This window comes from Arachis duranensis, chromosome 3, assembly GCF_000817695.3.
Source record: "Arachis duranensis cultivar V14167 chromosome 3, aradu.V14167.gnm2.J7QH, whole genome shotgun sequence".
Taxonomy (NCBI): Eukaryota; Viridiplantae; Streptophyta; class Magnoliopsida; order Fabales; family Fabaceae; genus Arachis; species Arachis duranensis.
The window spans coordinates 19351930-19374110 of NC_029774.3; the positions used below are offsets into that span (position 1 = coordinate 19351930).

Below are 22181 nucleotides of genomic sequence, written 5' to 3' on the forward strand. Positions count from 1 at the left end.
CGACGGAAAGAGCCGTCGATTTTTATCAACAAAAAAATCACTCCTACGTTTGGCTTCCCGCGTCCTTGTTTCACTCATTTCCCCAAAATTTAACCCCAAACCTTCGTAGAATCAAAATATAGACTTTAGAGTGAGGCTTTTTCTTCTCCAACACCTGAGAATAGAGATCAGAGACGGAATCACAGTCACATAGAGAGGCAGAGAGCAGAGGTTCTTCTTCTCCGATGCCTGAGAAAACCCGCCGGCCTCCACCTGAAAGCAGATCTTCTTCTTATTCTTCTTCTCCTCTACCTGAGACCAGAGCGCTTTTTCTTCTTCTTCTTCTTCTTCTTCTTCTTCTTCTTCTTCTTCTCATCCTCCTCCTCCTCCTCCTCCTCCTCCTTCGCCAAGCCCTTGCAATGTCTTTGCCGATCGCCGTCCCTGTGAGCCCGATGCCAGAGCATGTCGCCATCGCAGCTTCTTGTAAGTTCCTCCCTGTCTCTCTTTGATTATTATATTTATTTTTGCAATTTTTGTGTCTACTATTTTTATCATGAAATTCTAAATTTGCGTTCATTAAACCCAATTAGCATAATCAATTCATCACATTACTTCGGCTTAACTAGTTTATAGGCAATTCATCACATGAAATTCGTCACATTAATGAACTCGCTTGCTTTCTATCATGATATGCCAAAATGCATTCATGGTTGAAAAGTTTCTAATACGCCTCCTCACATAATAGCCAATCTTTTTGTCTTAAGGCATGGACGAAAATGCACAGTTCCATAGGTACCTTGTATTAATATTGATTTTTATTCAAAAGAATGGGAGAAACAGAAATTGAAATTTATACCTTTTTGTCTTAGAAGCTTTGATATTATGTTATGAACCATCTCTTCCAAAACTTAAAACTGTTAGGTAGTAGTATATCTAATGGAAAATCAAACTTATTTAACCCTATTATATTGTATATATTTAATGTGTTATTATTTATTCAAATGTCCTGTAAATGACTTGCTATTTAAAACAATTGGTATCATTAAATACACATACTTGTTTTGCCTTTTTCACAATGAAAGCATTTTATTCTTTTATCACACTGGCTTGCTTTAGATTCCGGTTTTGATTAGTCAATGATTCACTATTTTTCATCTTAAACATCACCTCACTTTCCCTGTTTTAGCACTTTTGAAGATGTCAAAAAATATTAGCCCGTTAAATTTCAAGTTTTTAACTGGAGTTAGATTTTTGGCAGGTTTTTATGGATTACCATGTCTTATTCAGTTTGCTTATTGTTTTTACCAAATACAGGGGTTAATCAATAATCACTGAAGGACAGGAAAATATTGATCCAGATGCCCTACCTTTTGCAAGAAATTTAAAAGAAATGGATTGTTAAGGACTCAGGGGAAGGAGCAAGCCATGTGGAAGTGGTTTGTGAAAATTATCTCTTTACTTGATTTACCAATTTTGAAAATCACAATATGAGATTGATCAATGTAATAATATTAACAGTTTTTCTCTCTAGAATCACTCAGTTTTATAGTTGAACCCAAGAAGTTATGACACATTGTTACACTCCTCCCCTTTTTATTTATCTACTAATGGAAGAAAATGATATGGCCCCTAAGTTCAATGCTTGCATCATTCAGAAGTAGAAATGAGTTGTTAACTTACTTTGACATGGTACTAATGCATCATTCTGTTATGTAGGTATTAGAGGCCCTCAAGGATTTAACATGAACAAGACCAACTATATTTGCCATGTCAAATCCAACAAAGAATGGTATGGCTATTTTATCTACTCTTGTTTTCTTAATATCACGTACTGTTGCAGCGGATAACATATGTTCATAATTGTTTCGTCTTTTGACAGCTGAATGCAGCCCTGAAGTAGCATTCTCCAACATTATTTTTGCAAGTGGAAGTCCATTCAGGGATGTGGATCTTGGTATGCTACAACTATTCAATCACCCCGCAAGCTAATCTTTATAGTTTAATAGTACTTCCTTCATCAAATATCCTAAGGCAAAAAGTTTCCTTAATGGTTGCTGCAAATATACAAACCATGATAATTGCCTATAAACATACAATACATTTTCAACATGATTATATAGTTTTCTTTTGTAGTATATAATTATATATTTATATGTATATTCAACCCCTTTCTTTGGATTCTCTGTCCTTACCCCTTTTTTCTGACGAGTCTGGAGTTATTTGTTCACTTGCTACAGGTCATAGAGGGAGTGATGGATTGCATGGGTATGTACCATCTCTTGATCATGTGGTTGCAGACGTAGTAAGTATAAAATAATTCTCTATTCCCCAGTTTGTAATAAATATAGCCTCATTTGGTGGTAGTGGTTCTTCTAATGTAAAACATTTAAGCATCTATGTGGAGCCAACAATTCTTTTCTTGCTTCATTCACTCTCAATTTACCCCTCTGTTATATATTTTGTTATATATTTTTTTCTGTTTTTTGTCTTTTTAATATATCATGCCTCGGCAATGTTAGCAGTATGAATTGTGATCTTAACCAGGAGCTTGACAAGTTGAGGAAAACGTTCGAGTTGATAGAAGCAGAGAATGTTTATCTGAATAAGTCAATTGAGAGAATGGACAAAGAGTTGCATGAAGCCAAAGACACAAGTTTCCATTTAAGTCATCAAATTGAAAACTCAGAAAATCTGGTTAAGAAGAAAGAAGTAGAACTGTTAGCAATGGAGAAAAGGCTAAAGGCATCAGAGACATTAAACATCGGGTTCTACAGAGCTATTAAGGAGCTGAAGATGGAACAAGAAGAATCAAGAATGATCAAAGAAGATATGGACAGAAAGGTATAAAAACACTTGAAATTGAGTTAATTGATTGAAGAATAATAAGATTCTGTGAATAGTATTTGTTCATGTTATAGCTATTCCTAGCTCTCGAATGCTTAAAGTCCCTGTCATCAATTGAAAAATTGTTAATTTAGAGCATTTGGTTTGTCTCCTTGTTTGCACTGTTCCCACTAATGTTTCTTATAATTCTGTTATCTTTAGGTGTGAGGATTATGCAATTTGCTTTTTGCTTTCAACCAGAATGACATCACACAATTACACAGCAAGTGCCAAATCTGTATCTCTTTATTGTATAAGTTCAAGAGTTTCTCAATCTGCCATTGCTGCACTCTTTTGTAAAATCAATTTCGGCCAGAAGCAATTCTCTACTTGCACTTTGAGATGTATGGTTATCTTTTGTATATGATTATATTATAAGCCTGTCTTTCTTAGTTGTTTTCATTGTTTTCATGTGATTACAAATTTTCTATTTCTTTAAAAAAATAATTATCTATTCAATTAGAGTATCTAATTGTTTATTAGTGCCTACCGTTGCACTACAATCATATGTTGAAAGTTAACATCTATCTTCACCAGAAAAATAGAATGTGTTTCATAACTTTAATCATGGTGGATTTAGTTTAGTGTAAAAATTGCTAAAAATGGGTAATATCTCTGTTGGTGTGATTACTTTATATCAGAAAAGAGTTTGGTAATTTTCAAGTAATAGATTATATCTCTTAAGATCTGCATCTATTTGTACATCTATGAATGCGATTTAAATATAGTAAGATAATCATTTTTTATATAAATTTATTTTTATATTTAAAAGTTCATTTGCATTAATTGTTTATTATTGATGAGTTTGGAAAACTCTATTTTTAGTTTACTGATGATCAAACATTATAAATGTGATTAATTGCAAGATTATTATTTTGATTTTAATTTTTATATGTTGACTAAAATAATTTTGCAATGCAGGTTTTATGTTGGGCCAATTTTCAGCCTTAGTGTTAAATTGATGTGACCATGACTGAAATAAAATTTTGTTTCTTGGGCCGAATAGAAAAGAAAAGATCCGAAGCCCAGTATGAAATCAAAACTCAGCATTATATGAAATGAATGTTGGCTGAATTGTTTAATTGGGCTAGTTTCTATTAACATCTTCATTAAGCCCATATTAAACTAAAGATCCAATGCTTAGTCCGAAACCTATTGAAAAAGAAAGCAAAAATGCTTCCAACAGATCTCTCTTTATTCAAGTGATGGAATCCAAAATTTATCAAGAAGAGTTAATACTTGTATTGAAAACATGAGAGAGATTATACAATTGATATGATGGCATCATTAATGCTACACGCAACCAAGAAAGAAAGGGGAGTAGGAATTAATTCAGTTTGTTTTAATTCATTACATACTTTTATTTCTACTTTATCTTCTCTCTCATCTCTCTTCTCATTTTCGGTCACTTCCATCACAGCAACCATGGAAGCACTTGCAAGCTATCAAGATGAAGCTAGGAGCAAGCTAAAGACCATCACAATGATTGCAAGAAAAAGAAAACATTAAGTATATAGTGGCTAAGATCTTCAACCATGAATGGTAAGATTTGGTGAAGAGATCTTGGCTTCTCCATACCAAAAATGGATGATGAAGATTTCGGTCAGTAGAGGAAGATTTCTTGGAGGTATGGCTCGTCTCTGCTTTTGGGTTCACTCATCGCAGAAGGTAGCTAAGGTGGCTACGTGAAGGAGGAAGCAAAAGTGGAGCAGGAGGAGCTGTCATCATCAAGCATGCATCAAGGGCTAGGAGTTCATCTTGGAGTGCAAGGCAAGATGGAAGGCTCGGATTGATGATTGTTGGTGACCAAGGAAGAACCAGAGGTAATTGCATGTTGGTTATTGCATTCGGTTACTTCTCCTCTCTCTCTGGCCGAACCAGTTTGCATAAAGAAGAAGAAGATTAGTTTGGTTCTTTTGGTTTCAACCATGGAGGCTTCTCCCTCTATAAATAGGGTGAATAGCCAGGGCTTGAAGCAAGGAGAAAGGAGTGAGAGTGCAAGGTACAGAGTTCTCAGAACTACCTAAGCTAACAAATTTTCTTCTCCTTCAATGTATTCTGTTTTGTATTTTTCTATTTAATTTTGTCATGTCTTGAGTCTCATAGAAAAAGGCAAATAGTGAGGTTTGTATGAAAAAGTCATAGAGCGAAAAAAGGCAGAGTGCAAAATTAAAAGAAAAAGCCATAGATGTCTTTAGAGTTCCTTTGTACATCTGTGTTGTGTTTCATGATTCTGTGGGAATCTCCTTGTAAGTTGGGTTAGCACTTTACAGTTGAAAGCTTGGCAGTGACCAAGTCAAGTTCAGGATTGGGTTTAGAATTCTGGACTTGTCCCAGATAGGAAGGATAGTTCCTAGGGAGAATTGGTGCTTGTAATCAAGAATGATTATAGTGAAATTCCATCATCTTTGTGATAGAGATTGGATGTAGGCTGCACTGCACTTAGCAGCTGAACCAGGATATATCTGGGTGTAATTTTCTTTCTCTTCCACTCCATTTTCTGTTTCTGCTGCACAGGAGATAAAACCGTAAAATATCTCGTGCCAAGTGACGAGACAAAAAGAAAAAGTCTCGTAGCTAGGGACGAGACAAAAATAAAAAAGTCTCCAGAAGTTATTTCAAAGACCAGCAAGTGCTCTGAAGTGAAAAGGGGCTAAGATTCAACCCCCCTTCTCTTAGCCACTAAAACTATCAATTATTTTTTAAATAAAAAAAAATTAAAACATATAACTATTAAAATCGACAGCAGAGTTGTCGCTTTTTAAGTTTAAAATAGACAAAAAAAACCAAAATATAGACACAGAATTTGTCGATATCTAAATAATTAAATCGACGGCAAATGTGTCGATTTTATTGAATCAAATATCGATGGCAACTTTATCGATTTTATTAAGCATATTATAGACGTAAATATTATCAACTTTATTGAATCAAATATCGACGAAAATGACGTCGATTTTATATAATAATATCGACGGCAACGTGGTTGATTTTAGTACGATGGTAAAATTTTCAAACTCATATTATAAACAAAAACGCTGTCGATTTTATTAAATTATTATCGACGGCTAGGCAAGCCGTCGATTTTATTAGAATTTTAAAAAATCGACAAGCTTAACAGCGACCACCTATGCGGTCTATTTTGCCGTCGAATTTTAATATTATCAACGGCTTAGCCATCGATTTGGCCGTCGATTTTAACGATGTTTCTTGTAGTGATTATAGTATCGGTTAATAGATTTTTAAAAATCCTTATTAGTGAAAATTTCTTTTTATTTTGGACTTGAATAAGTGTAACGTATGCCTCACAAATATAAATAAGGAAGAGGATTTAAAGGGAAAAAACCCTTTGGGAAGTGAAAGATCATTTATCATAATAGTTCAAATTTTGAATATATGAAAACATAAAAATAGAATGCACACAAATAAAAAAATGGGATTTTATCTTTAAAATAAATTATTTATATAAAGTAAAATATATTTCACCATACATAATATTTGTATGGCATTGTTGATGAAATAATAAATGAAAATGACATTACTTCATCATAAAATATGAGTTTCGTTAAACTAATATATCTATATAGTGCATAGAAATAGAGAAAAGTTGTAAAAGCCACAAAACCAAAAATATCAATTTAAGAAGTCATTCTAAAATAACTAAAGAAGTACATCTACCAAACCTAACAAATAAATAATCAATAACTAAAGTATTGTAATTTATCAAAGTAAATACTATTATCTTTACATCTCATGGTTTGTGTGCATATTCCCAAACCCATTGGCCGACGCTATAATTCGTGACTTCTTCTGGTTGATCTAACTCCTGAGTAAATGCACAGCGGTTATCATGCGAATATCATTATCCTCAAGCTGCAATTTATTTATTATGAATTAGTACAAAAAATAGAGTATAAATATTAGAGATTTGTAAAAGCTGGTCACCTTATTGTTACCCTTTGGTTTAAACTCAAAAGTCATATCCATCCGCTTCATTACCCAAGTTGCAGAGTTCCAGCTTGAACTACATTGAGGTATATCTTTTGACCTTATAATTTTGTAGTCATGAAATTGTTTATTATACTCTTGAATACCATCATCCTTGTAAAAGTTCGACATGATGATTTGTTGTAGTACGTTTGCCTGATTTCAATTAACTAGTTAAATAATAAAAACAAAAAATCTAAAGTAAATAAGCTTATAAAATTTTTTATACCTTTACTAGGGTCTTGATAACACATTCACGATAGTGAATTCTGTCATCATTAAAATGGGTGTCCAAGTGATAGATTGTACGATCGTCAACCGAGATTACCATTAGATACCAATGGTCATCCTCTTGAATAGGAACATATATCTAGACCACAAAATTTGCCCATGTGTTATGTATGTTGATAAGGAAAAACTATATTCAACAAAGACTATCCAAAAAAAATCTTGCAAATTTTAAATCAGCAGTAGGTTGCATAAATTTGTATATATAGTGTTGCATCTTTTGCTCTAAATGTATCTTACTAAAGACATCCACCTAAAAACATTAATGAATTCATATAACTGTTACTACATGATAAAGCATGTTCTTTATCAGCATTACATTTATAACTTATAATTAGTAAAATTATCTTATTAGGTGTTATAGAACATACCACAAATTTCGGTGGAAGTTACCATGTTGTCTTAAAACTTACATCAGATTGATCATCGATGCATCTCAATGCCACTAATTCAAGAATCTGAACCATAATCCAAATATATTACTAAATTGTGCGAAAAATCAAATGTAAATTAATAAATAGATGATTTGTGTACCTTCTCTGTAATGGGTTTGTCATGTAGAAAATGATCAAAGTCTGGTCTAGTAGCTCTGATTGTGTTTGTTACCACAAGTTCTTCACTGTATTAATTAAAAACTAAAACACATAAGATGGGTCCTCATTGATCGACAAGACGGATAATATCAAAATAACTTACGATGGATCTAGCGAGGTTGAAAATGCATATGCACAAGCCTTTATCTGATCTTCCAAAAGACGTATGGTTGGAGTTGGCATAAATTTATACTTCATTGACTACAAGGTTTAACACAAGAGTATTAGTAATACTCATTGTAGACTAGATGGTTAATTAGCACTACTCATAACAAATTAGATAATTAAAGATTGGTGGCTAAGAAGTAATTACGTTGGTGATGGAAAAGAAATAAATAGGTCTTCTATAGTCTTTTGTAGGTTGACTTAGTGCATAAGACACCTTGGATTTATTGAATGATTTGGGCTCAATCTTTGGCTTTCTAACTCCGCCTAGGGGAGTGAACGGTAATTTTTTCTGTGTCCCTATAATAGTCTTACCCTAAGAAAAATAATAGGTCAGTAAACACTTATTGTCATGTTAGGAATATACTTGTAAAAAATATGATGCATGAATTTTACTATACATGCATATACCTTTGATATATTTTTCTTTTTCGTTGCAGCTCTTATAGTTGGGGATATCGGTTTGTCCATATTGATTTTGATGTTGAACGCATCATCGTGAGTGAAAGTTCTCTTGTCTAGTTCAATAAGATCATCCTCACGTCTGATATAGCAGTATGAATATCAATATCCGAACTCTTAGCCTTCAATCTATTTGAGAATGGACATGTCTTTAGTGAAGAAAGTTTGGTCGGAGTCTCGAAATCATTGTTCAGACTCAATTGTGATATCATTGTCTCAATGTGGCTTACAAATTCAAGGATTTTATCAATTTTTTCGTCTCGAACCATGTTTACAACTCTCATTGACTACAAACATTTAAATAAAATAATTTCATATAAATGTAAAAATACAAAAAGAGTGATGGTTGTTCTGATGAGATTGTCAATGGAATCAGACAAAGATTTCTCTAATCACAACTAATAGCAAAAAAATAGTTATAATATATAAAATGTATTACATAATATAAATTGCATTACTATTTGCCAAATTAAATTACCTACATGCTAAGGAGGACCTCTTCTTCTTTACTAGATAATTCTTCACTTTTATTTATATCCTTGTTTTGAATAACATCGTCATTGATAACTAGGTCATCCTGTAGAAAGAAAACATAAAAGATTAAATTACTCATAATATATTCTACTAAAAATTAAAAACCCATTACGTCTTACCTTAACATTAGGAATTGTAGTTTCAATTTGATCACCAAAATCAAGTGTGATAAGATCAAGTCTGTAGCCAGTGACATATTCTGTGTATTACATGCATCATTGGGGACTAAATCTTTGTTAGGACGAATATCCATGATTATTATCAACTGTAGAATATTGTATGAGTAAATATGGTTAAAAGGCAAATACTTAAAATAATTTATCTAAGTATAAAAAACTAGTCGGAGTGAGCACATATATATACACCCAATAAAGATCATCAAATTTTAATTCTATCTTTTTTAATATTTTTAAATTATGTGAATAATTCTAAAAAATTTTATGTTATCTTATCTTTTGGTTAAAATCAAATACAAATTGAATTTTATATTAATTTTTATTTTACAATTTAACAAAGTAAATTTTATTAATCCATATGATTATATCTTATCTATAATTATTTTTAAGTAGATAAATACTTAAATAATAATAATAATAAGATTAGATGGATCACTAATAATTAAATAAAAAAGGAACAAACTAGTTGAATAGCACTATACGTGTTCAAGCACTTACCAGTCGATTGAAACAATAATTGAGGATACTTCAATCGATTTCATTAACAAAACAATCGATTGAATCAGTAATTGTGGATACTTCAATCGATTGCACTAACAAAACAATCGATTGAATCAGTAATTGAGGATAATTCAATCGATTGCACTAACAAAATAATCAATTGAATGCATACAAACTCCTTATTGCAAGCATTCTTCAATCGATTAGTTTCCTAATTCAATCGATTGAATGCATATCAATTGATTTCAAGAACAACTGAAACAATTTCAAGACTCTGAAACAGATTTTCTTCATTCTTTGACACATTTTCTTCATGGTCCAGGCCTTGGGATGATTTCCCTTGGGTTTGTGATGCCTAGATTAGTGTATAGAAGATCAATTGCTTCTCCTTGATGATTGATAGTTTCAGTTTGCCTGTCTTGATGCTGCCTCATATCAGCAAATTGTCCCTCCATATATAATCTTATGCTTTGCAATTCATCCATCAAATCTCGCATTGTTGGCGAAGGAGGCAGTGGTGATGGGGGTTCCTGGGATTATGCTTGCACCTCAGGGTCTTGTGGTTGTCCTTGGATCTGAGGTTCTTGGGCATCCAGATCTCTTTCCATCTGTCTTAGAGTGCTGTCATCAATCTTGGCTACATTACTCAAGACGATACTTTTCTCTTCACTCAAGTCAATTCCAAGCCATTTGAAAATCTTGGTCCATTGGCAAGCATATCCTAAACCAACACTTAATTTTCCTTTCTTCATTTCAAGCATATGATGAACCATAAAATAAGGCCAGTTTATCTCCTTTCCAGTCACCATAGCCCAAATCACTAGAATATCTTCGTTAACAAGATTCCATGATTATGTTTTCTTGGAATCAACATGTATGAAAATAAATACATCAATATACACTGCTCATTACCCAAAACACTACAACTTATATTACCTCTAGCATCCATATGTGGGTTCTCATACTGCAGACTCTGCAAACCAACCAATCTATTATATTTACCCCATTCCTCATCTGCTGCAATACCTCCAGTAAATTTTTTCCCATGATAAACTCAATTTCATTGTTCAGCTAATTGTTCCAAAGTAACTCTATAATGCCGTGACCCTAAATCAAACTTAATCAGCGGCATTACTTCTTCACCCTCTTCATCAGTTTCAGGAACAACATAATTTAAAGTACTATAAACAGCCCTAACCAAGTGCGGATAATAATCATCCTTAGTTTGTACAAAATCAGTCAAGTGATGTGTTTGCAAAGCATTCCAAACCAAATTATAGTGTCTATCATGAATGAACTCGGCTGTTATGTACCTGGGAGGAACAATTGCCCTTGACTCGAACTTCTCCACATAGTTGTTTAATGCCCCCGGAGACGGCAGCCACCTTGCCATGTAATTGGATGAAGCAACTAGTTTGGCGGATGCAGAACTTTCACCCTAAACCCTAGCTCTTTTGACGTTCTTAGTTTTGGCCATTTTGGGAATATTGGTTCGGTGGGTTTTGTAAGGATTTAGATGAGGATTAATAATATGTATGTAGTTTGGAGTGGATGTTGGTGAGATTGGAGAAGAAGAAGAAGAGAGAAGCTTTCTGAATTTAGAAAGAGAAGAGAGATACATAAATGGTGTTATTATGTTTTAAAATGGGGAGAGAGTCTGAATACGCATGGTTACCAGGTTTAATATATAGCGCATTTCAAAATTCAATCGATTAGATTATCTTACCAATCAATTGAATGCAGAAAAAACTTATTTACATCACATTCCAATCGATTGAATTCTCATACCAATCGATTGAATTGGAATATACCATTGGTCATGTACAAACTTCAATCGATTGGGTAACACAATCAGTCGATTGAATTGTGAGACCTCAAGTTGCTTTGAAACTTTCAATCGATTGGGTAATATAAATAATCGATTTCGAATTATAAAAAAAACCCACATTCTAGTCATCGTTCAATCGATTGGGTAATATGACTAATCGATTGATTTTTGCAAAAACCATACTGCCTTGCAACTTTCAATCGATTGTTTTGTGATAACCTGAAGTCCAATCCAATCGATTGAGTTATGGGAAATCTGAAATTCAATCAATTATTTTGTTAATCCAATCGATTGATTCTCTCTGAAACACGATTTCACAATGCTTGAGGGATGTAACGGATCAAAGATAAACTTTTAATCGATTAAGATTGCTAAAAAGTTATTACGATCAATCGAAGATCTAATTCGTTATTGTTTTTGTTTTTTATTGTTAATAAATATAATAGATAAATAATAAAATAATAATTTATAAAATAAAAAATAGTTTTTATAATTAAATAAATTATATAAAATGAATTTGTAATTAAAATTAAAAAAAGACTATTTAACCGTTATTAAAAAACTTAAAAAACATGTTTTGTTAGAAACAAAGGTTCTAAAAACCGGATCAGACCGATCGATTCGACCGAATTAACCGGAAATCAGTCATTTGACCGGTCCGGTTGACTTCTAAAATTGTTATGTAAAAAACCGGTTTAAAACCAGCTGAACCAATGGTTAACCGGCGAACCGAGCGAACCGGCCGGGTTTTTTCAAGTTCCGGTTCGCTGATCCAACAATCAAAACGGCGCCGTTTTGATTCCAGAGAAACCCAAGTCCAGTGCTGAATGACACCACCCCGTCTCCTCTCTCTCACAAACACAGCCTCACCAATCCTAGATTCTCCTAAACCCTATCAGAGCCACCATCACCATCTCCCCTTTCTTTCATTCTGTCCTTCTCCTCGTGTCGCCAGAAGCTAAGGTCGGTTTGGGGCTGTTGTTGGCGTCGCCGTTTCCCTGTCCGAGCTCTCTCTGTCACTGCTTTTCTGCTCCTTCACCGTTGGTCGTCACCGCTTCTCTGCTCCTCGCCGTGAGTTGTCGCTGCTTCTCACCTCCTTGCCGTGCGTTTTTTCTGCTTCTCCCATCCCCGCCGTTTTTGGCTGTGGCCCCTTCTCTACTCCCCGCCAATCTTGTCGTCGCTGCTTCTCTGCTCCACACCGTGTCTCACCGTCGTTGCTTCTCTGTTTCACATTACTGAATTTCCCAATCTGAATTTCTCTGTCTCTCTGCTCTCTGGCTCTATGCTGTCTTTTCCTCCCCTTTGCTGTCAATCCATATAAGGTAAAAACCTGCCCTTTATCCTCTTCAATAATGTTCAATTTGTTGTAATTGTATTATATTGTTTTCTTCTTTGCTTTGTTCTGAATATACATATGATGTATGATTGATGTTTCTGCTGAGTTTTGAGATATTAATTTTCTTAATTTTATTTGAATTCAGTCAGTTGATGTTGAATTAATTCTGCTGAGATGGAGTTATAAATTAATTTTTTTTAAGTTTAATTTATTAATTATGCTGAGAATGATTTTTGCTGAGATTGATATGAATTAATTCTGCTGAGATTGAGGTATAAATCCAATCTGTTTTACTTGTTATTTTGCTGTCATTGATTCAAAAGAGAAACATGGCTACAATTCTGCATTGGATTTACTATATGGCTTCAAAATAAGGGTTGGGTGAAGTTCAGACAAGGAGATGGTTTACTCATAGGAAAAGAGAATGAAGTTAAGAAGCAAAGAACAAAAAGATTACCTAATTTATGAAAATGGAAAATTCAGGAATGGAAACCTAATTTATAAAGGTTATTTATGCTTCTTTATTGTGTTTTTGTTTTGTTTAGTTAATTTAATTGTTCAGGTTTTTTTTGTGTTCTGGGCTTCATACTGTGTTGTGGAATTGCTTCTTCCAGCTCAACTTGTAGACAATACTGATTTCTTTTCCACCTTGCACCATGCTAAAATTTGTGGCCTCAAATTTTGGTTGCCTATCTTCTGTTGTTATATCTGGAAATGATATTGTTTGACCAAGCTTAGAAGTCCTATTGCTAGTGTGTTATATATACATGAAGATTGAGAAACTGATATTGTTTAATTTATACAATGCTTTAGTTGTTCTGCACCCTATCTCACAATATATGTCACTTTGAATTTTTAATGATTTTATGTTATATTTAATTAAACCGGTTCAACCACGGTTTGACCTCGGTTGAACCATTGAACCATTAAACCAGTTACTTGACCGGTTCATTGACTGGTCCGGTTCTCGCAACCTTAGTTAGGAGAGCATTTACATGCTGGGACCATTGAATTCGGTGCTTTCGTAGTGCTGCTGCGAAGTTGAGAATTGCTAGTTTCTAGCTTTCTCTTCTCCCCTTTTCCTTTCTCTGCTCTCCAAATCAGCCGGCGTCACTGATCCGTTCTCCAGATCGCCACTCCGTTCAGTCCGTTCACTACTGTGCCGCCGCCGTTCTCCATTTATCCTCCTGCATCGCTACTCCGGGTCGCTGCCACCAGTGCCTCTGCTCGCATCTTCGCCGGCGTCTCTCGCCTCTCCGGCCGCTTCTCCCTCGTCCCTGGTAAGTTTCACTGGTCTCCTATTTTCTGCTTGGATTTTGGCATTTTGCTTCATGAATTTACTTTTATCCTAATCAATAAGTTTCTGATAATGTAATTTATTTTTATATTTTAAAATTCTATTTTGCTTCATGATTTTTATTTTGTGATGTTGTTTGCTGCTGTTGTTTGTTAATATTTGTGGTGCTGATTTTGTGGGCTATTCTGTTTATTAATCGATGTTAGCTATGATTGTATATCAATTTTTACCCATATCTCCCTTTCTTCCTTCAATCTTGATGCAGCACTAACAATTTCTTGTGGAGAGACCTCTTTATCTTCGAAAATCTTCATGTTCCTTGCATTCCATATCTTCCATAACACATGGTAGTGAGGCAAATTTTGAATTTTATTGTTATTGAACATTTAAGTTAGATATTTAGAAATTTATATGGTTATATTTTAAATAATTTTATTTTATACTTAATTAAACTGGTTCAATTACGGTTCAACCATGGTTAGATCATTGAACCTTTAAACCCGTCACTTGACTGGTTAACTGACCGGTTTGATTCTCGTAACCTTGATCAGGAGTGTGTTCATGGATTCACAATCTCTTGCATACCAGAGTCATCAAATGCAATGAATGCAATAGCATTAGGAACAAAACCAACGAAGCATGTTCTTTGTGCCACACTTAGTTCTTGCGCAAAAACCCTTAATTGGCCTCTAGGTATACAAATCCATGCTCATATCATTCAATCCGGGTATGAGGATAATTTGTTCCTTAGCAGTGCACTCGTTGATTTCTATGCAAAATGTGATTCCATTTTGGAGGCAAAGAAGGTATTCACATCCATGAAGGTGCACGATAAGGTGTCGTGGACTTCACTCATTTCAGGGTTCTCAATAAATGGACAAGGAAAAGATGCATTCTTGTTGTTCAAGGATATGTTGGGTACCCAAATTAAGCCTAATTCTTTTACCTTTGCCAGTGTTATTGGTTCTTGTGTGGGGCAAAATGGCGGCCTTGAAAAATGTTCAATTCTTCATGCACATGTTGTGAAACGAGGATTTTGTGCCATGAATTTTGTGTTGTGCTCATTGGTTGATTGTTATGCAAAATGGGAGTGTGTTGATGATGCTGCTTTGGTGTTTGATGAAAGTACTGAAAGGGACAGTATTGTGTATAATTCAATGATCTCTGGTTATTGTCAAAACTTGTACTATGATGACGCGCTGAAACTATTTGTGGAAATGCGGCAAAGGAATTTGGGTGTTACTGATCACACTTTATGTTCTGTATTAAATGCTTGCAGTGGCATTGCAATACTTCTTCAAGGAAGACAAGTGCACTCTGTTGTTGTTAAGATGGGTTCAGAGCAGAATGTGTTCGTGGTCAGTGCTTTGATTGATATGTATTCAAAGGGCGGTGACATTGGTGAGGCTCGAGCTGTGTTGGACCAGGCTTCTAACAAAAATAGTGTGTTGTGGACATCTATGATCATGGCTTATGCTCACTGCGGTAGAGGTTTGGAGGCTCTGGAACTTTTTGATCATTTATTGGTGGAGAAAGAGTTCATTCCTGATCATGTGTGCTTTACAGCAATCTTAACAGCTTGCAATCACGCTGGATTTCTTCACAAAGGGGTGGAGTACTTCAACAAAATGAGCACACATTACCAATTATCTCCTGATATAGACCAATATGCTTGCTTGATTGATCTGTATGCTAGAAATGGAAATCTTAGGAGGGCAAGAGATTTAATGGTAGAAATGCCTTATGATCCAAATACTGTAATCTGGAGTTCCTTCTTGAATTCTTGCAAGATTCATGGAGATGTAGAGCTTGGAAGGGAGGCTGCGGATCAGCTCATTAAGATGGAACCATGTAATGCAGCACCATATTTATCACTAGCACAAATCTATGCGAAAAAAGGTTTATGGAACGAAGTGGCTGAAGTCAGAAGCCTTATGCAAAGAAGGAGAATAAGAAAACCTGCAGGATGGAGTTGGATAGAGGTAGATAAGAAGCTTCATGTCTTTGCAGTTGATGATGTAACTCATCAACAATCAATTGAGATCTATGCAGAGTTGGAAAAGATTTATCTGGGAATTATAGAAGTGCCAACTTATATATCATAGTATATCAATATTTAAGCATAGGTCTACTCTCCTTGCTTCCTATGGATTACGGATTCCAGTTTATGATGAGAACCTTGAATACTTTCATGTTGTTAATTTATCAGATGTTGATTGAGGCAGAGTATAATCTCCAGAAAAAATCCAACGTGTTGGATACTGACTCCAATTTATCCCTGTTGTTCTTCGAAAATTTAGCTGATAACAAGAGGCAAGATGTATTCGAGGTAGTAGATGAAATCTTATAGGGGGTTCAACATACATGGAGGAGCTCAGGTCTCCCCTTTTTCATATACGAGTAGAGATTATGATCCGGCCATTGTTTCCCATGGTTCGGGAGAATTATGGCGGTCCCTTGTGTGAGAGATTTTGCCATTCGTCGGGGATCTTTTCTGCTTTGGTCAGACTCTCCTCCCACTGTTATGGTTGACTGTTTGGGCCCCTGGATGAGCTGCTGGGGTGCCTCTGGGCTGTGCTGGACGCATTTCTGTGTTGGGCTTATCCAGAACAAATTTTATGCAACAAAAGGTGACCGAGATGTTGATGCCTAGTGATATTCCATATTATTATTATTATTCTAGCATCGTCAGCTGATGCTGTGTGGATATGCATATCATTTGAGATCATTTTTTAGGTATTATTGTAATTCTCTATTTTTTGTTTAAACTCTTATCTTATTTTGAATAAGCTCTTATCTAAACATATTCATGCATCCTGCTTATATATCATGATATTGACTTTGTTTTACTTCTTACATCATAACTGTTTTTCTAGGATTGATTTTGGAGATGTCATGTAAATAAAGGATGCTTTCTTTTTTAATTTATTCAAGTTGAGTATATTAATCAGCTCTCTGATTTATAATAACAGAAAAATATGGTTGCCAATTGTAAATGATTGATTCAGCCCTGGTCAAGAATATTTAATTCATAGAGTAGTGCTTTTTCACCAAACTTAACCAAATTTTTGAAATCCAAGGGGCAAGAAATATGGATATTAACATACTTTCTGACTTCAATTTCCATTAATAATATTTACTCTCACAATTTCCATCAAGCAGCCTATCAACACTATCTATCTGTCTATCTATGTTATATAACAATAGTAATTGCTTTCGGTTGTTCGATTTGAGCCCCAGCAACTCAAGTACATGACAGTCCTTGTGGTCTCTTCTGCCTGATTGTTTTTCATTTCGTTAATGCAATGTTGTTTCTGTTGAAGTAGGTACTGAAGCTGAACCAAGGAAAAAGGGAGCAGCTGCGGCTGCTTAAGCTTTTTGGATTGAAAGATTGTTGTTTGGTGGGTACGGAATTAGAGTGTTAGATTTTTGTTTTTCTTTTGTTGAGGCAAGGCCTTTTAGGCCTTTGGAACATTCGTTTATTTTGATAGCCTCATATTGCTTCTGTCTCTCTTGGTCTTGTTTACTTCAATTTTGTAATTGCTATTAAATTTCAACGAGTCAGACTTTTTGGATATTCAGTGGATTATATGACAATTATAGTTTTGGTTTCGATTGGTTCATACTTTGGCAAATATTTACGATTATACCCAGAATAATATCCCAACATTCATAAGATTTCCACTAAATTATTTTTGTGAAAATAGGTTAGAATTGGGTTATCTTTTGTCTCATCTTTCTACCATGTTCATGTAACAAAAACAGTTATGTCTCTGTTGTTTGGCATCATAGCCAATTAGCCATAGAGTCATAGACTATGTGCTTTAAGAGTTAATGAAGAGAACTGGCTTGGCTTGCTTGACATTTTGCTTTGTTCCATTCTTTTGTTTTTTTATGGCCAAAGATAGTATTTTACTTGGCTATATCGACAGAGGAACACGGTTTAGCATATAATAACCATTATGTGCATAATTGAAAGCTTAGATAGTCATTTTTCATGTTTTGTTTAGTCATATTCCAATGGATGGTATTTATTGAAATCTAATACAATATAAATGGTGAGGGATGTTGTTGATAATGTTATTACAAAGATGGCTATAGTGGATGTACGTGGTTATGTACTAATGTTATACTTTGATGATGTGTTGCTTTGTGTCGATACATGTACTTTGAAAATTTTATGTTACTATGTTGCGACCAAATCAAGGTTTCTCTTTTTCCCCAACTATTCTTTTAATTGACTCTATAGAGTATTTCATGCTTTGAAATAAATGATAAGGAATAATGTGTTACTGTGGGTTAAAATTGATATAGTTAGTGTTAGCAATTAGCATTCTCATAAATCAGAATACACTATGGTATATGGTGTCGGGAGTACTAATATATGTTCGTTCTCAATTGATATTTGTTGACATGGACTAATATACTGTGGTCATAACATGACCCGGTGGTGCAAATTTGGATGAATTTTCACCTAAAAAATTCAGTTTATAGGTTTAAATCGGTTTTATAATGGTTAAAAAAAAAAACTGATTTTTTAAAGTGTCAAAAATTGATTTACATGCTCAAATTGATCTTGTATAAAATTGATTTTTGAATGGAAATATCTGTTATTTTTTTCAAATTTGGTATTGGTTTTGTAACCAGTTTTTTTTTCATATAAAACCAAACCAATTAGGTTTATTGACCTGAATCAAACTTCTAGTTAACCAAAATCAAGGTTGTTCTTTTTTTTATTAACCTTAACCAGGTTCAGTCCTTCTAATATCCGGGTGGACATTCTATATTATTATTATTATTATTATTATTATTATTGCATCCTTAGCTGAAATCGTGTGAATATGCATATCATTTGAAATGATATTTAGGTATTATAATTCTCTATTTCTTATTTAAACTCTTATCTTATTTTGAATAAGCTCTTAAATTATGTCTGAACACATTCATGCGTCCTGCGGATTCCTGCTTACATATCATACTATCATGATTATTGGAGGTCATAGAGAATTTGACTTTGTTTTACTTCTTACATCATAACTGATCTTCTAAGATTGATTTTGAAGATGTCTTGTAAATCAAGGATGCTTCTTAAGGGCAGAAGTCTGGTTCAGAATTCGTAAGCAGGGATCCCTCAAAAGATTAATTATAATTATACCTTGCAAAATCCAATGAACTTTTACAAGTAATAGCAATTGTTTGCAACTTCTTAACTATGTTAAGTTTACTAGGAAATTGTTCTATGCCCTTAAATAGTTTCCCAACATGAATCAAAACTCGAGCTTATGGAAAAATCACCAAAAACCCACTAGTCAATTAACTGATCAATGATTATTGAAGATGTGGAGGAAAACAAAGTTTTGCATGTAAATCAACAAGTGAAACTTCACAAATTACAAAGTTTAATTCATTCCAATATTTTGAATTCTTAACACTAGCTCATTCTTCCCTATTTGTCATCATAAATTCATCCCAATGTTTGACTGCTCAACACTAACATGATCTGTCCTAAAAAGAGCGGGGAGAAAGAAAGAAAGAAATACAAATAGCACGTTCTTGTCCGTATTTGGCATGAAAATATTCTCTTCCGTCAATGTTGTGATCCACTTGTGCCAAATAGTCTCATCAAACACCTGATACATCATTCATATGTAGCAGTTAGAAGATAGCAAAGCTAACATATTCATCAATGACCAATTTCTCTTAGAACCTAATCAAAAGAAAAAAAAATCAAGAATTATCCAGACACTACTTGACGGTTGATGCAAGAGTGGTACTTATACGAATTTCAACGTAAAACATTGTTCTATTTGAAAGAGGGATTATTGAGAGTGAGAGATAGAGATTCGAAGACTAATACAAAATTAAATTTTTGTATTATATTTAGTGTAAAGTGTGTATTATATTTTAGTATTTTATTTAATTTAAGATAAATATAGATATAAAATAAAATTATTTTTAATTTACTAAACACAATAGTAAATCACAGTATAATCTAGAAAAACAAAGGCACATTAAAGGCAAAACCTTTATGCTGATCTGAGGCATCATGATACTCTTCTTCCTCCTCGGGGACAGGAAGCAACTCTGCGACTTCGTCAGTCTCATCCTGGGCGGCGTTACTATTCTTGTGGTGAGGATACCTGACAACCACCACAGGACAGACGCAATGCTGCACGCAATAATCGCTGACACTCCCAAGCCTGCCCTTACCACTCCTCTTGCCTGCGCCAAATCCCCGGCTCCCCATGATCACAGCGCCCAGTCTCAATCTCTCCACTTCCAAGCACAACCTCTCCTTCATATCGTGGTCTTTCACTATGTGGATGCTGCAATTTTATGTATGTGTAACAAATTCTTTTGCATGTATGTTCAATACAATTAAGAGTAAAGAATAAAAAAAATAGAGTTTCCTTCAAAAACTAAAAAGTTTAAATATATAAAAAAAATAAATTTTATTGTAGCTTATTACTGGCAATCTTATAGCTAACGGAGAAATTGTATATTCCATCATGTAATAATGTATAATTAAATAATGAGAAATGCCAGAGACAAAATTTATTATCATTTAACCATTAACCCAATACATTTAGTTTAATAATTCAACAATACACTTTAACTCATATTTTTAAATAGAAAAAGTTTATGGACCAGTAATTTTATTACATTTTGGCCAACATGTAACCAACAGAAAAAGATGAGCCATTGGATGAAATCTCACACAAATCTCACACCATCAAATTATTATTGATGACTAGTTGATGGCTACTAATCACAAATATTGTTGCCCCTATTATTGCTCTTTTAAATATTAATAGCTAATTAATTATCAAAAACAATAAATTCTGATAATTCTTAATATTTTTTTTTAAATAATTTCATATTTTTTTACTGCATTTCAAATTCACTCTATGAGCTTTACAAAAAATGTTACAAATATATTTGTATAAAAATATATGTTGTTTAATTTATTTTTAATATATATTTTATATAAATAATATTATGTATACATAAAAAAATTAGTTATTAAATTAATTATTATACATATTTATACACGTGTTTAAATTATGTTAATATATATTTTATATTTTAATATATTTTATGTTAGTGATTATTTTTAGATGAAAATTTATTTACAGTTAATTTTATATAAAATTAATAATTAAAAATCGTTAAATAATTAAATTAATTTGACTAATTTTTTATCTAATAACTCTCCATATTACTAATTTCATGTGAAATAATGGACCCAAATTTCTACCTTATTTTTAAAATAAATTATTTTACATTATTTATCAAAATTGTCTGCTTAAAAGAAATCTGTTTATGATATATATGCTACAAAACTCCATGAGAAAACATACCTGAACGGAATTTCAGCCTCCACAAGGGGCTGAGATAGGTCACTGACCTTGCTGCTCGTGAAGCTGACGAAATCCTCCTCCAGCTTCCGCCGCGACTCCTCTCCCGGCTCTGCCGTAGCCCCGGCATCAGAGCCCCAGTCAGCACCATAGAGAACGCTCGTGGGGCGCACGTGCAGGAGGATGACGGCGTCACCGGGACGGAGGTAGTTCTGTACGGCCCACTTGACAGCATAAGCACTCTCGTCACTTAGGTCAACAGCGATCGCAATCTTGCGCTGCGAATCAGCGAGGGGAGACAGAACCGGAGACGACGGAACCGGTGGCTGTGGATTCGTCACGTTCATGGTGATGAGTTGGACGCAGTCAACGTTAACGTGTGCTTTGTTTTTTTGTTTCGGTGAAGCGTTGAAGTTTGGAAGCGGAAATAACGGAGCATATAAAAATTAACAACGGAGTTAGCAAGGTAACTGGAGAAGTTTGTTTCTCTACTTTCTGTGTTTATGTTCTACTTTTCTTTCCAAGTTTGTTGTATCAAAGTCTTTCTTTGCGTTTTGCAAGTTGCAACTTGCAAGTCATGACTTTTCCTTTAATTATGGTTCAATTCAACCCATCACGTTACTCACATCTTTATTATTACTTGCTACGTATTTATTTTAGAGAAATGTTAGAAGAGTATTAGAATTTATTAGTTTTTTATTATTAATTAATTATTAATATTTAAAAATATAAGATAAAATATATTTTTAAATTATTATATTAAAAAAATTAAATTAATAATTAAATAATAATTA

General features: G+C 33.8%; 3 protein-coding genes across 9 annotated transcripts; 2 read left to right on the top strand and 1 right to left on the bottom strand.

Moving 5' to 3' along the window:
* Window positions 1–393: 393 nt before the first annotated feature.
* Window positions 394–3861, top strand: LOC107477866 (uncharacterized). Of its 2 annotated transcripts, XR_002371853.2 has the most exons (8): window positions 394–462; window positions 1294–1415; window positions 1696–1768; window positions 1859–1933; window positions 2217–2281; window positions 2524–2820; window positions 3025–3206; window positions 3784–3861. XR_002371853.2 is itself a non-coding variant. In XM_021137774.2 (7 exons), the coding sequence occupies exons 3-7, from the start codon at window positions 1747–1749 to the stop codon at window positions 3028–3030; spliced, it is 465 nt and encodes a 154-aa protein (XP_020993433.1). In that variant the 5' UTR covers window positions 394–462; window positions 1294–1415; window positions 1696–1746; the 3' UTR covers window positions 3031–3306. The 2 variants fall into 2 exon arrangements, 1 of the variants encoding a protein (XP_020993433.1); XM_021137774.2 differs by lacking the exon at window positions 3784–3861 and having other exon boundaries at window positions 3025–3306.
* Window positions 3862–12229: 8368 nt separating this feature from the next.
* On the top strand, window positions 12230–17640 carry LOC107477832 (pentatricopeptide repeat-containing protein At3g02330, mitochondrial). 6 transcript variants are annotated; one of them, XM_016097902.3, is made up of 5 exons: window positions 12230–12718; window positions 13668–14012; window positions 14295–14376; window positions 14581–16765; window positions 17353–17640. In XM_016097902.3, the coding sequence occupies exons 3-4, from the start codon at window positions 14374–14376 to the stop codon at window positions 16132–16134; spliced, it is 1557 nt and encodes a 518-aa protein (XP_015953388.1). In that variant the 5' UTR covers window positions 12230–12718; window positions 13668–14012; window positions 14295–14373; the 3' UTR covers window positions 16135–16765; window positions 17353–17640. The 6 variants fall into 6 exon arrangements, with proteins under 6 accessions (XP_015953388.1, XP_015953389.1, XP_020993437.1 ...); XM_016097903.3 differs by having other exon boundaries at window positions 17356–17640; XM_021137778.2 differs by having other exon boundaries at window positions 14581–16659.
* A 1729-nt stretch (window positions 17641–19369) lies between these two features.
* Window positions 19370–21996, bottom strand: LOC107477833 (universal stress protein PHOS34). The gene is made up of 3 exons (XM_016097908.3): window positions 21391–21996; window positions 20054–20355; window positions 19370–19659 (listed from the first exon to the last, which is right to left on the bottom strand). The coding sequence occupies exons 1-3, from the start codon at window positions 21732–21734 to the stop codon at window positions 19652–19654; spliced, it is 654 nt and encodes a 217-aa protein (XP_015953394.1). The 5' UTR covers window positions 21735–21996; the 3' UTR covers window positions 19370–19651.
* Window positions 21997–22181: the final 185 nt, after the last annotated feature.

Bases quoted from the DNA above. Each gene is read 5' to 3' on its own strand.
- LOC107477866 (XM_021137774.2), top strand. From the start codon at position 1,747: ATGTCAAATCCAACAAAGAATG. The intron at 1,934-2,216 runs GTATGCTACAAC...CACTTGCTACAG, and splicing joins ATTCAGGGATGTGGATCTTG to GTCATAGAGGGAGTGATGGA. The intron at 2,282-2,523 runs GTAAGTATAAAA...GATCTTAACCAG, and splicing joins ATCATGTGGTTGCAGACGTA to GAGCTTGACAAGTTGAGGAA.
- LOC107477833 (XM_016097908.3), bottom strand. From the start codon at position 21,734: ATGAACGTGACGAATCCACAGCCACCGGTTCCGTCGTCTCCGGTTCTG. The intron at 20,356-21,390 runs GTATGTTTTCTC...ATAAAATTGCAG, and splicing joins GAGGCTGAAATTCCGTTCAG to CATCCACATAGTGAAAGACC.